Source organism: Oncorhynchus tshawytscha, linkage group LG32 (assembly GCF_018296145.1).
Source record: "Oncorhynchus tshawytscha isolate Ot180627B linkage group LG32, Otsh_v2.0, whole genome shotgun sequence".
Lineage (NCBI taxonomy): Eukaryota > Metazoa > Chordata > Actinopteri > Salmoniformes > Salmonidae > Oncorhynchus > Oncorhynchus tshawytscha.
Window position 1 is genome coordinate 4,332,912 of NC_056460.1, and position 17,604 is coordinate 4,350,515.

At 40.2% G+C, this 17,604-nt stretch overlaps 1 protein-coding gene across 4 annotated transcripts in view; it reads left to right on the forward strand.

Moving 5' to 3' along the window:
* The window catches only part of LOC112230446 (serine/threonine-protein kinase MARK1), a 96,652-nt gene that overhangs the window by 28,253 nt on the left and 50,795 nt on the right, over positions 1–17,604 (forward strand). For 2 of the 4 annotated variants that reach the window (XM_024396765.2, XM_024396766.2), the window contains exons 3-4: positions 279–332; positions 13,690–13,713. In XM_024396765.2, the coding sequence (XP_024252533.1) occupies positions 279–332; positions 13,690–13,713 (78 nt within the window). The remainder of the gene's footprint in view (positions 1–278; positions 333–13,689; positions 13,714–17,604) is intronic. The other 2 variants (XM_024396767.2, XM_024396768.2) reach the window with 1 other exon arrangement.

Genomic DNA, 17,604 nt, shown 5'->3' on the forward strand with positions numbered 1-17,604 from the left:
TCTGTCTGTATCCTAAATGGCACCATATTCCCTATATAGTGCACTACTTTTGATCAGGGCCCATAAGGCTCTGATCAAAAGTAGTACACTATACAGGGAATATGGTGTAATTTGTGACACAGCCTCTCTCGAAAGCTCCTCGGGCTCCGGTAAACCTGGGTCAGGATTAGAGGATCAAAACCTTCCATTGTCAAACACAAAATGGGTGATGTCACAGGGCTTTGGCCTGATGTGATTGGTGTGTAATGTCTATTTCTTGTTTGTCTTTGCTTCCGAAGGTTGCCGTGAAGATAATAGACAAAACGCAGTTGAACCCCACTAGTCTACAGAAGGTAAGGCCTCACATTCAAACTTCTCTTTCTCTCTCCCTTTTTCTCTTTCTTCTCTTCCTCTCTCGCTCTCTCTGTTAAACACGGTCTATGATGGGTCACGTCAGCACAGAGATCAGATGATATCTATACAGCCTCCCTTTTGGGTTTTGCGTCAGACACCGGATGACATTGTGTATGAGAGACCAGAGCCACACAAGGGCCATGCTCGTGAACTTTTGCTAAGACCATTGGTTTAAACCATTGGTCTTAAATGGCTTGTTGCTATCTTTTCTCATAGGCCAACGTGGCAAAATTAGCCACGATGCTGGGGCCGACTAGCTGAGCAGATAATTATATTCTGTAACTAAATCCTTATCAGCCAATAAAAATAGTTGACGTAGTTGGACCTGATTCCAACACTTTTTCACTAAAGCATCCTTACCAGAAATCCAATGCACTACATCCCATGCAAATATGTGTATTGACAATTAACTCAGTGAACGGTGCCTAGTTCCTGATCTATCTATCACAACTTGTGCTGTAATTTTTAATCCCCATGATCACTTTTCCTTTGAAATGTAAACTAACATTCATTGATGTATTGTGTTGAAGAAAATCACCATGAAAATTAAGTTTAAGAATGAATTCCATAAGGAAATACATGTTTGTCTTCAGCCGTGTTCACAAACACATTGCTAGGACCTAATAATCATACTGCATGGACTATGCCACCAAACAGTCATATTGGTCAGGAAAAATTACACCCAGTTGACAAGACCACCATCGTCTTTTTATGATTGATCTAGATGCGAATATAAATGCATAATCCGCTTAGAAGCTTGGTTAAAAAATGATTTTTAAGCCTAGAGACATGGATAGTGAATGTGTGCCAGTAACCACGTTTCCATCAAATCATTTCATGCGGATGAATTACCTGACGCATGAAACAAGTCACGACCGGGCTGATGGCAACATGTTATGCCAGTACAATTTTATAAATGCCAACAATTTGTTTGTTCGACATCTTTTTGTTGGTAAAATAAATATACGAGAAATGGCGGTGGAAATGGCTTTCTGTGCAAATATTGATATAATAACCATCCTATTGAAGTCAACTTGGAGTCACGTGACATGTTGTGTGGTCCTCCCACTACGACTCGGGGAAAGCATGCAGTTTATTAGACTACAGATGAAATAAGTTAAGATGAACTTCCCTGGTCAATGTGCAAGGTAATGAATGAGCTTTATGCTCCTTTCTGATAAATATCAAGGTTCTTATTCTGGTGACATGATTATTGATGCTTGGCTGCCATTTGACAAATACAAGTAATTACCGCTCTTATCCATAATAATCTCAATGTAGGTAGCCTACCCGCACTGAATCTGTGAGCTGTTGGCTAGAGCACATGTGACAAGACCAGAGTGGGCACATTTGCAATATATAATGCTCAAGATTTGTGACAAAACCATCAGATAAAAATGTAATGGAAACACATTAAACTTAAATTACCATGTACGCAGTGAAAAATATAACCGCAAATGTGCAATACGTCATCATGCACAGCCTTTTATCTGCGAAAAGTCTGTTTGATGGAAACCTCTGGAGGGAAAATGCAGATTTGAGAGTATTTGCATAAATCTGTGGCAAATTGGATGGAAACCTAGCTACTGAGGTTGAATGGGCAATACAAAATATTTAATTGCCTTTTGAACGGAGTATGTAAAGTCGGTGCCAGGCACACCGGTTTGCGTGTCAAGAACTGCAACGCAAGTTTTTTCACACTCAACCGTTTCCTGTGTGAATCAAGAATGGTCCACCACCAAAAGGACATCAAAGCCAACTGGGCACATCTGTGGCAAGCATTGGAGTCAACATGGGCCAGCATCCTTGTGGAATGCTTTTGACACCTTGTAGAGTCCATGCCTAGACAAATTGAGGCTGTTCTGAGGGGAAAAGGGGTGCAACTCAATAGTAGGAAGTTGATCCTAATGTTTTGTACGCTGTATACTGACACACTCCACTTACCATTTAAGACCAATGTTTTAAACCAAAGTTCACGAGTATGCCCCCCCCCAGGGTTCGTTAAAACCTTCCTCCATTTTGGCTCCAGTTGGCATGCATGACTGTTAGTCGCTTTCGATGAAAGCATCTGATAAATGGCCTATAGTAGTTGGATAGTTTAACTATCTCCATCTAGTGGCCAAGTTGACCCGTTTTAACAATTGCAATTGGATGGTGTCTTTACCGTTTAAGGTCTCTAATAGGTTGAGTTGTTTTTTTTTGCTACTGGATGTAATGATCTGCTCAGCTGGCCATCCCCAGAATCGTGGCTAATTTTGCCAGGTTGACCTGTGAGAAAAGTTATTAGCTTGCCATTTAAGACCAATGTTTTAAACCAAAGTTCACGAGTATGCCCCCCCAGGGTTCGTTAAAACCTTCCTCCATTTTGGCTCCAAGCCTTCCATAATAACAACAATATGATGTCACATGACTTTTGCTGCCAATGGAAATTCAACATCTTAAACATAGTTTAACCAACTGGGTTTGTCTGTGGCTCCATGAGAGACCAACAGTAAATGCTTATTACCTTTGATGCAGTGCTTTCCTTGGTTTGGAAATGTGGTTGGGCCTATGCTAGGCCTTGTGATATTTAGAGCAACCTTGTTGTGTCTAGGTCTGATAGGAGGGGCTTAGCCGTAGATAATCTGGGTTTGGTGGAATAGGATTAAGTTGCACCTAGACACTGATCTAACATCAGTTAAGTCATTTTCACCACCTAATTGTAAAATGTATGACGGGGAGGGTAAACTGGTCCTAGATCGGTTGTTAATTGAAATGTGTACCTAGAACGGTGTTGGTTGACAGTGTCTTGGTGCGAACTGCACCCTCACTAGATCCCTTCCAGAGTAAGTATTTTTTAAAGTGTTGTCCTGTGTTTTGAAACGTAACCCATCTGCGACACCTGCAAGACTTTTCTCTTTCAAGTAACTTAGCTGTGACACAACAATGAACCTGAACCAAAAGCTTCTGTCCATTTCAAACCCAGAGCTTATTTGTGAGCTCTATCCGTGGTCTCGGGGGAAGTGTGTTCGGTTCACTAGAAATACGAGCCTGAAGCGGGAGACAGAAGCATACCAGGTCTCCTCTTTTTGCATTGAAATCCAAACACCAACAATCCCCTCGATAGAGCTTTGGCAGGATATGTCATCTGGTGCGGCCTGGGGAATGAAACATTGGTCATTACAATACCATTATTATAGGTTTACATGCAGACGGCTCCTAGCAAAGCACACAAATAAACCCAAGAATTTGTGGGATTGCTGAACTGTAATTTCATAAGCTAGCGATTACTGATTTATTGAGTAATTCATACATTTATCTTGATTTTGTTGGGAAAAAGACCATTGGGCATGTTATTATCTTAATGTTTTGGGTATGGGTTATGACCGTTTAATGGATGAAGAAAAGTGTGGCATGACGATTGTATACAATCAATATGTGGGCCTATTTTGTGCCTCAAATATGCTAGGTGTAACTAGCTGGTCTTGTGCTAGGTGTAACTAGCTGGTCTTGTGCTAGGTGTAACTAGCTGGTCAAGTCACCATTGCATTTTCAGCCTTTTAAATGTATTCCTGCATATCTATATACGGTGGTATATTAAAGGTCCCCATGCGTTTTCATCTTAATATCAAATCAAGAGTGTTTTCTGATTTGATCAATAACAAATGCGGCAAAATACAGAATGTAAAATGCACATAAAGTCAACATTGTATTTGGATTCAGTCTTATCTGGTGAACTGCTGGGTCCTTACCTTTGGTCTAATAATTTTCCCATAATCTCAACTGTTCCCTTTCAATTGCTACCATGCTTATGCTTTTCATATGTTTTCTATAAGAAACATTTCAATTTAGTCCTATCCATATATGCCAATTCTCACACATGTAAAGGGTTTGGATGGAGTGTCGCCTTGCGACTTCCGCTTTTGGAAGATAACATCACAGGCTTCCAGTTGTTTACACACCACGCAGTGTGTGCTCGCGTTTCAGCTCAGTAATAAGTCACGTAAGAGTATCCCTCTCGCTCATTCTCTCACACAACAAGCAGTTCTGGTGGTGGATGTCATTCAGAACACCCTGCATCGGCCAGTCTAGGATGGGTGGATGTATGGATGATCTCAAAAGAGAGACTGATAGATGGACATACAGAGTTAGACAGAAAAATATCATATTTTAGGTAAAGCTTTCTTTTAGAACATGAAACAGGACATAGGCTGGCTTGTGACTTCACAGGAGGCAGAAACTGTCGATAATTGCCCGAGACACTTGTAATGTGAGGGCCATCCACGCTATCGTATTCCAGCTGATCAATAGCTCGCATTAGGCCACATCCTCCCCCAGCCATGGGTGCTTTGTCCTTCAACACAAAGGATGCACATCAATAGTCTAAAAATGCCTCCTCCTCTCGTCTCCTTTTCTTCCATCTGTGCATACCTGAAATAAGGTTGAATATAAATAGTTTAGAGACCTCGTTTTATTTCCAAGCGAAAGCAAATTCCTAAAAGGCATTCGACATATTACTGTCACTTTATCCCGTGTTTTCAGATCTGTGCAGATGGAGAGGAAGCCGCATTAGACTATCGAGACGCACGCGCCATGAGTTCTCGTGTTATAAGAACACTGTGTGGGATTTGTCAAAGCTCCGCGGGCCTGTTACCCCGCTACTATTCTGCTACATGTTTTTTCCCGGTGTGGTCGGAAAAGCTGAAATTGGCCCACGGTCTGCCCGTCAGTTACTTGACCATGCTGCAAAGTACCTCCCAAGGGAAGGAATTTTCAGGGCCTGTTTTCTGATTAATCATTTGAGACTGCTCTCTGATTCCCCCACAAGACACATCTCTGCTGGCTCGCTGGTGGAGCAGTAGACTTGACCAGGGCATTTTTGATGGATTTGTGCAGCCTATAGTCCCATACTCATAAATTACCCCTCTAAAATCTTGAGTGGAATTTGGCCAGCATTGAGTAGTTCCCAAACTGTGGGGCACCACCCCTAGGGGTGCGAGGGGTCAGCGGGTGGGGCTTTCAACTTACTCTTGAAAGTTGTGATAGTAGAATGCACAAGGTGGAATTTCAAAATTGGTAGTGTAGCATCTGTTTTCCTTTTGTCATGTCAGTCATTGAATACATTGGAGCTATTTATAACTTGTCAAATGTCCAGATCAACTAGCCCATGTCAGATAACGTTTTTTAGCCCATAGATTTTGTAATGTTTGAGTCACTCAGATATCACATGAATACACGTTAGACATAAATGTATAGAATTGCAAGAAATAACCTTTAAACCTGCAAAATGTTCTCTCTGTATACAAGAGGGACGTAAACAGTTTGTCATGAACAGTGCTTGTGCCTGTGGAAGTACACATGGCGGGAGGGGGCGGGATGTTCCCCAATGCTGGAAGGGGGGGTCTGAGTAAAACATTTTTGGAACAGTAAACAAGTATGATCTGTAAACTTGCTTTGAAGGCTACATATTGGCAAGAGAATGTCCAAATTGTTTGTGTTGCCCTCCGAGTATCAAGTATATATTTATTTGTGGATTTAATTTTTCTGCTATTGCCTCTGTTTTTCATGCTGCTATATCATTGGATGATAAACAATAGTATCCTTATGTTATCTTTATCCCAAGGCAGTGGAGGCTACTCAGAAGAGGAAGGGGACGAACATCCTATAAGTGAATTTTTGTCTAATTTAAATGGATTTTTATTTGGATTTTACACAAAATAGTGAAGTGAAATGAAAAAAATAACTTGTTTCAAAAAATAAATATAAAATAAGGAAAAGTGGTGCGTGCATATGTGTTCACCTCCTTTGCTATGAAGCCCCTTAAATAAGATCTGGTGCAACCAATTACCTTCAGAAGTCACATAATTAGTTAGATTGCACACAGGTTGACTTTATTTAAGTGTCACACGATCTGTCACATTATCTCAGTGTATATATACACCTGTTCTGAAAGGCCCCTGAGTCTGCAACACCACTAAGCAAGCGGCACCACCAAGCAAGCGGCACCATGAAGACCAAGGAGCTCAACAAACAGGTCAGGGACAAAGTTGTATCTCCACAACAGCCCCTGCCCAGTGGGGGCCGCCCACCAAAACTCACAGACCAGGCAAGGAGGGCATTAATCAGAGAGGCAACAAAGAGACCAAAAATCAACCTGAAGGAGCTGCAAAGCTCCACAGCGGAGATTGGAGTTATTTGTCCATCAGATCACTTTAAGCCGTACACTTCACAGAGCTGGGCTTTACGGAAGAGTGGCCACGGAGACGGGGACGGAGGTTCACCTAACAGCAACACTCAAGTGGTTTAAGGGGAAACATTTGAAATGTCTTGTAATGGCCTAATCAAAGCCCAGACCTCAATCCAATTGAGAATCTGTGATATGACTTAAAGATTGCTGTACACCAGCGGAACCCATCCAACTTGAAGGAGCAGTTTTTCCTTGAAGAATGGGCAAAAATCCCCGTGGCAAGTTGTGCCAAGCTTATAGAGACGTCCCAAGAGACTTGCATCTGTAATTGCTGCAAAAGGTGGCTTTACAAAGTATTGACTTTGTTTTTTGGTCGAATATTTTGCATCTTCAAAGTGGTAGGCATGTTGTGTAAATCAAATGATACAACCCCCCCCCCCCAAATCTATTTTAATTCCAGGTTGTAAGGCAACAAAATAGGAAAAATGCCAAGGGGGGTGAATACTTTCGCAAGCCATTGTGAAACATTTAAGTTATCAGTTTTAGATTATCTATACTAAATATATTTATATTAGGGATGTCAAATGATGAAAATAATGGAGTTAATAGCATTAGTTAATCGCGATGAATTCCTTTTTTTCTTTGCTCAAATTTGGCCCTAAAAGATTTTTACATTTAAAAAGCATTGCATTGTGAGTTACAGGCAAACTATGCTTTGATTTATAAGGTACGGCAACACAAAATGATCTACATCAGAATGTTTTAATAGGAATTTTCCACATAGCTTTAAGTAGGCCTACTCGCTCATTTCAATGTTCTTGATGCTTAACACTTGCACACAGCAGTCTCTCACTCTCTCTCTCTCACACACACACACACACACACACACACACACACACACACACACACACTCACACACAGCTTTAAATACTGTTAATGCTTCAAGCATTCTAAATTATTGTAACTATAGCAGGGTTCCCCAACTGGCGGTCCGAATTTGGCTTGCTGGTGATTTTATTTGGCCCCCCGAGTTCTCTAAACAAACAAATAACTACTTAAAAAATATATTTAATTGATGGATATTAAACACTAAAAAATACCAGCAAATAATCTCCAAGTAATTTTTAAAGTAATTTTTGGGGAAATCTGTGCCAAAGTATTTCCAAACCTAATATGTGATTGTGTACAAATGTAAGCAAGATTTGAGATTATTATGTTTTAGTCAAATGTTATCTGTTTGGGATTCTTGCAGTCAAATTACTTGTAGGCTTAATTATGTTCTGGCCTGCGGCTGAATCTTGTTCATGATCCCTGGACTATAGGGGATACAAAGAACAGAGCTCTTAAACTTGTCCAACAATGTTATTAAAACACTTTAACCATCTGTACTGTTCAGATAAATTTACACACATAGGCCTGTATATACTTACACTCTCATTTTTATTTAGATTTTTATTTTATGTACTGAGACCAAGGTCTCTTTAACAGATGACCCCTGAATTACAAAAAAGACATGCAAACCAAAAGGAAAAGCCCGATAAACACATTCTTCAGTAATATGGTCCTTAATCAGCTTTTTGAATTTCCAGAACATCAAATGTAAAAAAAAAAAAATGTTTTGAAGATTGTTCCACAAATGTTAAAATTTTTATTTAACCTTTTATTTAACCAGGTAGGCCAGTTGAGAACAAGTACTCATTTACATCTGCAAACAACAACACAGAGTTACACATGGAATAAACAAACGTACAGTCAATAACACAATAGAAACGTCTATATACAGTGTGTGCAAATAAGGTGCAAGAGAACTAAAAGTTGATTTAACAAACTAGAGACCAAAGGAATTTACAGGGTTAGCCATCCTTGAGACTGGGTGTCGTAACTTGTATGTCTAAATGTTAGTAATGATGTTAGGTGCAGTGTGACTTTTTGTAAAAGGGCTTAATAAATGAAAACATAGCAATGTGTCAACCTATGTGACATCAGAGGGCCAACCAACTTTCTGGTAGAGAATTACGCTCTCTTCCTCTCGCGCTCACACTTGACTATGATTTTGATTACTCCATTGTTGGGAAAGAGCAAGCGAGAAATGCATTTCACTGTACTCTTGCATATGCAGCCTACCTTTTGAAGCATCTCTTTGAAGACCCTATTCCTTTTCAGTTCTTCCTGTGCCATTCAAGTTTGTGCATAGCCTAGTCAGTGGTCAAGTTCAGGTTGCTAGCTAAGTAACATGACTAGCTAGCTAAAAATGTTGTTGTTAAACCAACAAATAGCGCCTCACGAGTAGTTTAAAATGGCCTGTGACATGCGCAACAATCTACGGCAGAATGAAAAAACGGCTCCGATTTTTTTTAAAATATATATATATTTTTTATTTTAAATATTGGGCATAACTTTTCACACGATTTTGGCTAGAGGCACACGGTCTTCATCCATGCAAAGCCGCAAGCACTGCCTGCAAGCAGTGTTGTGTTCTGCTCTTAAAAGGGTCCCTGTGGTGAAGAAATGGAGACATGATTAACGCCGTCCAAAAAATATGCCGATTTTAAAAAAGTCACTCATTAACTTTGACAGCCCTAATTTACATCTCATTAAATAACTAAAACACACTGTTTGCAATGGTCTACAGTAGCTTCAACAGCACTTTATAAGGTAGTACCATGGTGTTGCCGGATGACAGCTATTTTCCCATCCTCCTCTGGGTACATTGACTTCAGTAAAAAAGCTAGGAAGCTCATGGTTCTCACCCCCTTCCATAGACTTTCACAGTAATTATGGCAACTTTTGGAGAATGTCCTCCAAACTGTCTGAGCTTTTGCAGTATGAACTGATATGTTGTCCACCCAATAAAAGGATCAGATAATTAATCTAGTTCTGAAAGCATAAGCTACAGCAAGCTAGCACTGCATACAGTGTGGTGAGTGGTTGACTCAAAGAGAGAGACAATAGTTGAACAGTTTTAAACCAATTCATTTCTTTAGAAAATGTAAGGAGAAGCAGCAGTAAGAGGGAGAGGGTTAGCTATTTTTCTTCTTGGTTTTCCTTTTCACTTAGCTAATGCAGCTAATTTTGCCTACTCAATAACCTGACTCAAACAGAGGAATGCTGTTTAAGTTAGCTAGCTGGCTAAGGCTATCCAACACTGCAACTCTTCCAAGTCAAGGTAAGCTTTCGGTTGTGTTAATTTATTGCTACTAGGGCCCGACTGTCTAACTGCTTGCTGTACACTACTGTGTGATTGTACACATGGATTGGATTAGTATCATGATACCAGAATTTGATTTTGATACCGACGCAAGGTTTATTATCACGATACTCGATACCATAACGATACTTGATAGCATGGCAAAAAAAATAATATTAGCTTGTCACAGAAATCAGCGTATTTTGCCTTATTTGCATATTACAAAGCCCTGGGCTAGTGAATTAATTTTTGCTTTAGCTGTAAGCTAGCATCCAAATCGGATGTGAGATACTCTATATGAATCCTGTCAAGTAAAATGGCCAATAAGGGTGCAATGAATTAGCTTAATTTCTCAGATCAAATGTATATTTCAACAAAATAATGTTGCAGGAATGCTAATCTTATCTGTTTCTACAACAGAAATGATTTCAGAGCAATCTGAGATGGTGGGTGTCATGGCTTGCTGATATGACATGGAACAACCCAATGCAGAGATAGAAAGACTCATCTTTGTGTCTGTGCCATAATGGAAAGAGGGCTCAACTTCTGGAAGCAATTAACAAGCCTAGCTTAACAAGCCTAGCTTAACAAGCCTAGCTTAACAGACATTTTTCTGCGTTTGCGTCATTGTGTCGTGTGTTTGTCTCAATGTGCAGCCCTGCTTCTGCACTGAACAGAGATTAATGATGTGGGGGGTGTGTGTGATTTTTATTTTATTTTTTATTTTACATTTTATTACTTAAAAATATACATATTTCACCTTTATTTAACCAGGTAGGCCACTTGAGAACAAGTTCTCATTTACAACTGCAACCTGGCTAAGATAAAGGAAAGCAGTGCGACAAATACAACAACACATGGGATAAACGAACATACTATGTGTGTGCCTTAGAAAGTGTTTCAGAGGGAACCAAGAGCGAGTCGGAAAGATGGACCCAAACACACAGACATTTATCCACAACACCGTCAAATAATTCCACCCTCGCAGGAAGTTGTACTTATCAGTAAACTTAACAGTCAGCTCAGAATGTTGTTGTGGTGGAATTTGGAAATATCTTGCTAAAAATATCCCCTAGATTTTGCCATGTCAGTTGCTCAGCTCAATGCACAAGAATGCATTACAAATTGCATATTAAGAATGAAGAGGAAGGAGCATCCTTAAGGACCTCTGAATATAATTTGTTTGGTAGTCAAATGGGTATGTTTTGTGAGGAGCCCATTGAGAAAAATAATAACAGAATGATGTCAGGGTAGTGTTAAATTCAAATGAGATACATTTGTATATCTAATTTGACAAGATGGTTCTCAATAGCATGGTGTGTTATAAATGCCCATGACAATTTCTGGTCCCAGTGCTTACATAGGCTATTTCCTAAGCATAACTTTATAAGGCTGCCGTAATGTAAAACGTCTCCCATTCCATACTAGGGCTGTGCGGTATACTGTTTTATTATATACCGGTATTTATGCACGGACCAGTTTGGTTTTTTTTCTTTATCTTCTATACCTTCAGCAGCATACCACACTGCATATTACTGCTGGCTTGCTTCTGAAGCTAAGCAGGGTTGGTACTGGTCAGTTCCTGGATGGTAGACCAGATTGTTACTGGAAGTGGTGTTGGAGGGCCAGTAGGAGTCACTCTTTCCTCTGGTTTAAAAGAATATCCCAATACCCCAGGGCAGTGATTGGGTACACTGCCCTGTGTAGGGTGCCGGCTTTTGGTTGGGATGTTAAATGGGTGTCCTGACTCTCTGAGGTTATTAAAGATCCCATGGCACTTATCGTAAGAGTAGGGGTGTTAACCCCGGTGTCCTGGCTAAATTCCCAATCTGGCCCTCAAACCATCACTGTCACCTAATAATCCCCAGTTTACAATTGGCTCATTCATCCCTCTCCTCTCCCCTGTAACTATTCCCCAGGTCGTTGCTGCAAATGAGAACGAGTTCTCAGTCAACGTACCTGGTAAAATAACGAATAAATAGAAAATAGCAGTATTTGAATGTTTGTTTGGTTAAATGTGATACGCCGTGTGTAACGTCCATTTTTATAGTTTACTCCGCTACTTGAGTCATCCCTCTCCGCTCTCTCTCTCTCTCCCACCCCTTCACTCAAGGAGCGCATTTGTTGTTGCTTGACCACGAGACTCTTTCGTTCAGTCTGCATGGTAAATACAGCACATGCAACAATCTTGATGACAATGTTGTTTCCATTTTGATCTTAAAATACATCCACACGTGTTCTATAATTACAATATTAGTTTGTGTTCATTACATCTTCTGCAAACAGCTAGTTTGTATTTTCTTGGCAAGTTCAGCTAAATCGTGTTAGCCACTAATAATAATCGCTAGTTAATAAAAGTACTGAGTCAGAGCAAACGTAGCTAGCTAATACAGCCTGATACCAGTACTGGTGGAGGCTTAAATCAGCATGTTGTTTATGCAATAGTATATTTTAAATCAAAGAGGAATAGGCGAAGCATGAATATGTTGGCTATATGAATAAAGATTTAATGTAGCCAAAGATTATAGGGTCCCCTAGGAAACACTCACCATCACTTTGGTTTCTACCCTGTCACAATAACTTGTCCATGGCATTTTCATTTGTTGTCATGTCAAACAGCACTGTATTCAAAGTGCCCACTCTTACTTATATTCTAACTACAGAATCATAATAAACATTCTATTTCCATGATTCCAGAAGTTCACCCAAGTGTTTTGATCTAAATCCTAATTTGGTTAAAAATAAGGCCTAGTATTTTTGCCCATATCGTGGCAGTGTGGAAATAATCTCATGAGTGCAGGAAATGCAGAAAATGGTGGAATTGCAGGAAATTATTTTAGGTTGAAGTTGAATTGAACCGTATAAAACAATCCGAATGGAGAAAGAACCATTGAAGTAATTTCGAATATATGTGTTGCCACCCTAGGGTTATGCACTACTTATAAAACAAATGTAGAACTTTTATTAATCAAAAACATAAAATATCGTCATACCGTCACAAATTTGAAAAAATAATATGATATTTTGTCCATATCGCCCAGTCCTTTCCCATATATTATCCTACCCATTATTAGGTAGTAAGGCTGCTTCATTTGTTTTAGTTTGTTTCCTCTCAGTTTAAGGTTGATTTTGCTGTATCATTTGCTTTAATTGGCTTTTCAATTGGTGTACTCAAGCGTGTTCCATTATAATTACTCAGTCTGAGCTGTAAAGGCCACTTATACTCTGCAGTTACCATAGTAATACTTGAACAGCTAGCTACATATAATTCTGATATAAAGCCTTAAATTCTAAAACTACTGTAACACTACTATAATAATCATCTACATCTCAGTACTAGAGCCGTCACTACAGACCCTAGTTCGGTTACAGGCTGTATCACAACCGGCCGTGATTGTCCCATAGGGCGGCGCACAATTTGACCCAGTGCTGTCCGGGTTAGAGTTTGGCAGGGGTAGGCCATCATTGTAAGTAATAATTTGTTCTTAACTGACTTGCCTAGTTAAATAATAAAATCTGGTTGTCTGGGGTCGACGGGATGAAAAGTCTATCTTCCAGAGCTTCCTGTCAACATTGCAGACGCAATCTCCTCCAGTCCGGTGTCGCTCCTTAGCTGGATAATGATGTTAGTTGTACTACTATTGAGTAATAATAATACAATACTAGTTAACACTGCATATTCCCTGGGCTGGTACCCCTCTGGTCTGTCTGCCGTGTCAGAACTAGACTCTGTTGCGTTCACGAAAGACAATGGTTGTGAGGGGAACAAAGGGATAGGACAGCATCCAAATGTGATCAATTGATCTGTCACTATTGTTGGGGGAGATTTTTGGGGCCGATTTTTGGGTGTCGTGAGAAAGAGGCCCCACCCCTCTCCTGCTTCGTGTTGCTCCATCATTTAGCGTTTTGCCTTTCTCTCTCCCTCTTTCCATCTCTTCTTTAGTTTCGCATCTTGCATTCTAAGCAGGTAGGTGACCTTTCTGCTCCCTGACTTTTCCACCCATTGTCTGTGTGTGTCTGCGACACATTCATTGTGGTGTTTGCTCTTATGTATGTTGTCAGCACATACACACATACCTACACAAACCTGTGTGATATATGTTCACCATATTTTGAAGTTCATACACTGTGAAAGCACTGTGCACATCACTTCGTAGATGTCCTCACTCATTCCTATGTGGCTGATCACCCCCCCCGCCCATTTGTAAGGCTTCTTCTGTGATAGGGTTTCATCATCTTTTTCTACATGGGGTGAACGAAACATGTGTTTGTATAATGTGACAACATGGCAGCTGTTCTTACTATGGCTATCTGTGTATAAAATGCTAAATGTAATTTTAGTTTTTTGTTTTGTGCACATATTACTTCAATAAATAAGTGTCTTACAAGGCACTAATGGGTATATGACACTGGAATCAAATTAGTAGCAAGCTAGGGGGTTTGGTGGCATCCCCCACCACAAAACTTTTGCCCTACAAAATCAAATTTGGTGACATCTTTAACACCCCAATAACATAAGGGTTAGTCGTCAGCTATTTGGCTGGCAGCTGGCACTTATGGAACTCACTGGTCTAAGCTTTGCCTGGACAACATGACAGCCATAATGCAGTAGTACTGCTTGTCCTAGAAGGATCATTTTGATATATTTTAGAGTGGAATTCCACTTCCCTTTTTATTTTTTTATGCTTTATTACAGATAGTTTAGAAACAGAGAGAGAATGGAAGGAGGAGATATAGCAGGAATACAAGATGCAGGAATTGAATCTAGTCTCTGGTGGGAAGGCACGTGCATGCTCACAGTACACGTCCTGGTAATCCATCTGGCCCTGCGGCCTTGTGAATGCTGACCTGTTTAAAGATCTTACTTACTCACATCGGCTGCGGAGAGTGTGATCACACAGTCTTCCGGGAACAGCTGGTGCTCTCATGCATGTTTCAGTGCTATTTGTCTCGAAGCGAGCATAGAAGTAGTTTGGTTCGTGGCACTGGGCAGCTCTTGGCTGTGCTTCCCTTTTGTAGTCTGTAATGGTTTGCAAACCCTGCCACATCTGACGAGTGTCAGAGCCAGTGTCGTACGATTCACTCTTAGTCCTGTATTGACGCTTTGCCTGTTTGATGGGTCATCGGAGGGCATATCAGGATTTCTTATAAGCTTACGGGCTAGAGTCCTGCTCCTTGAAAGCGGCAGCTCTAGCCTTTAGCTCAGTGCTGATGTAGCCTGTAATCCATGGCTTCTGGTTGGGGTATGTATGGTCAATGTGGGGACGTCGTCATCGATGCACTTATTGATGAATCCAATGACTGATGTGATGTACTCCTCAATGCCATCAGCGGAATCCCGGAACATATTCCAGTCTGTGCTAGCAAAACAGTCCTGTAGCTTAGCATCTGCTTCATCTGACCACTTTTTTTTATTGATCGAGTCACTGGTGCTTGCTGCTGTAGTTTTGCTTGTAAGCAGGAATCGGGAGGATAGAATTATGGTCAGATTTGCCAAATGGATGGCGAGGGAGAGCTTTGTGGCGTAAAAGTGGTCCAGAGTTTTTTTGTTTTTTTTTCCTCCTCTGGTTGCATATTTAACATGAAATTTAGTAACGCGGATGTAAGGCTACTAGGAGCGCCGCCTCTGGTTGAGCGTTTTCCTGTTTGATTATGGTGGTATATAGCTCCAGGAGTGCGTTCTTAGTGCCACCATCAGTCTATGGTGGTTTGTCAACAGCTTTGAAAAATACAGATAAACTCTCTTGGTAGATAGTATGGTCTACAGCTTATCATGAGATACTCTACTTCAGGCGAGCAAACCTTGTTCTCCTTAGATATCGTGCGCCAGCTGTTATTTACAAAAATACATAGTCCGCTTCCCCTTGTCTTACCAGACGCCGCTGTTCTGTCCTGCCGATACAGCATGTAACCAGCCAGCTGTAAGTTGATAATGTCGTCGTTCAGCCACGACTCTGTGAAGCATAAGATATTAGTTTTGAATGTCCCGTTGGTAGTTTAATCTTCCTTGTAGGTCATCGATTTCTATTTTCCAGAAATTGCACGTTTGATAGCAGAATGGAAAGAAGTGGGGTTTATTCGATCGACTACAAATTCTCAGAAGGCAGCCCAGCCCTCTGACCCCTTTTTCTTCACCCTCTCTAAACGCAAATGACGGATCTTGGCCAGTTCCCGGGAAAGCAGTATATCATTCACATCGAACTCGTTAATGGAAAAAAAGGATTCTGCCAGTCCGTAATTGCAGTTCTGATGTCCAGCAGTTATTTTCGGTCATAAAAGACTGTAGTAGCAACATGATGTACAAAAAAAGTAAAATGATAAGTTACAGACCATGCAAAGAAACACAATTGGTTAGGAATATGTAAAATGTCAGCCTTGTTCTCCGGCGCCATCTTGTATCCTGATGAATCCATTACCTGGTTGCTAAAATTCTTAATGTTAACCTAATTTCAGTTTGTGACAAAACAAGCAATATATATTGTTGAGAATCATTGGACCATCTAAATTGATGTGAAATATATTTTCCATAACCGAAAATATTGTATTTTAAGCTGTTTGACGCTGGGGTAAAAAAAAAAGAAAGTAAAAGACGCAAAAACAAAACATAAAAACGGACGCATAGAAATTGCGCACATGAACAGATCTACCACTTCTTAGACTTGCTCAATGAGAATGACAGATGTATAAATCACATTTCTATGTGAATTTGGTCAGGTCGCCCAAAAAGTTAAACATTGCTGTAGGGATGCACAATATATCGGTGAACATATCGGAATCGGCTGATGTCTGGTTCAACACCGATGTTAACATCTCTGGTACAAGGTCCCACCTTGACAACAGCCAGTGAAATTGCAGGGCACCAAATTCAAAACAACAGAAACCCCATAATTAAAATTCCTCAAACATACACGTATTTTACACCATTTTAAAGATACACTTCTTGTAAATCCAGCCACAGTGTCTGGTTTCAAATAGGCTTTACTGCGAAAGCACATTTTCCAACCAAGGAGAGTGTCACAAAAGTCAGAAATAGCATTAAAATTAATCACTTACCTTTGATGATCTTCATCTGGTGGCACTCCCAGGTCTCCATGTTAGACAACAAATATTTGTTTTGTTCGATAAAGTTCATCTTTATGTCCAAAGACCTCCGTTTTGTTGGTGCGTTTAGTTCAGAAATCCAAAGGCACAATGCGCGCTCTCAACACCAAGACAAAAAGTGAAAAAAGTACCATAAAAGATAGTAGAAACATGCCAAACGATGTTGTTTAAAATCAATCCTCAGGTTGTTTTTGTCATAAATAATCAATAATATTTCAACTGGACAAAAGCTTAGTCAATGGAAAAGGTAAACAAGAAATGCGCACTCCCGATCATGTGCTTGGTTCATGTCTAGAAATTCATTGTCCTCTCATTGAAAGTGCTATATCTCCCTCATTTTTCAGACAAAACGCCTGAAACAATGCCTAAAGACTGGTCATGTTGAGGAAGCCATAGAGATCGTGAACTGGGTCCTAAGTCTTTGTATGGTGGATATTCTTTCAATGGAAAAACAGCCTTTCAAAATAATAGTACTTTTCCTCAGGTGTTCGCCTGCCATATCAGTTCTGTTCTCACAGACATTATTTTAACAGTTTTGGAAACGTTAGTGTTTTCTATCCAAATCTACTAATTATATGCATACCCTAGCTTCTGGACCTAAGTAGCAGGCAGTTTAATTTGGACACGCTTTTCATCCAAAATTCCGAATGCTGCCCCCTACCCTAGTGAAGTTAAAAAACGATGTCAAAGCTACCGTGCATATGTATTTGACTGAGCAGTCAACAAGTCGAGCAGTCATTTGAAAGAGTAAGAACGT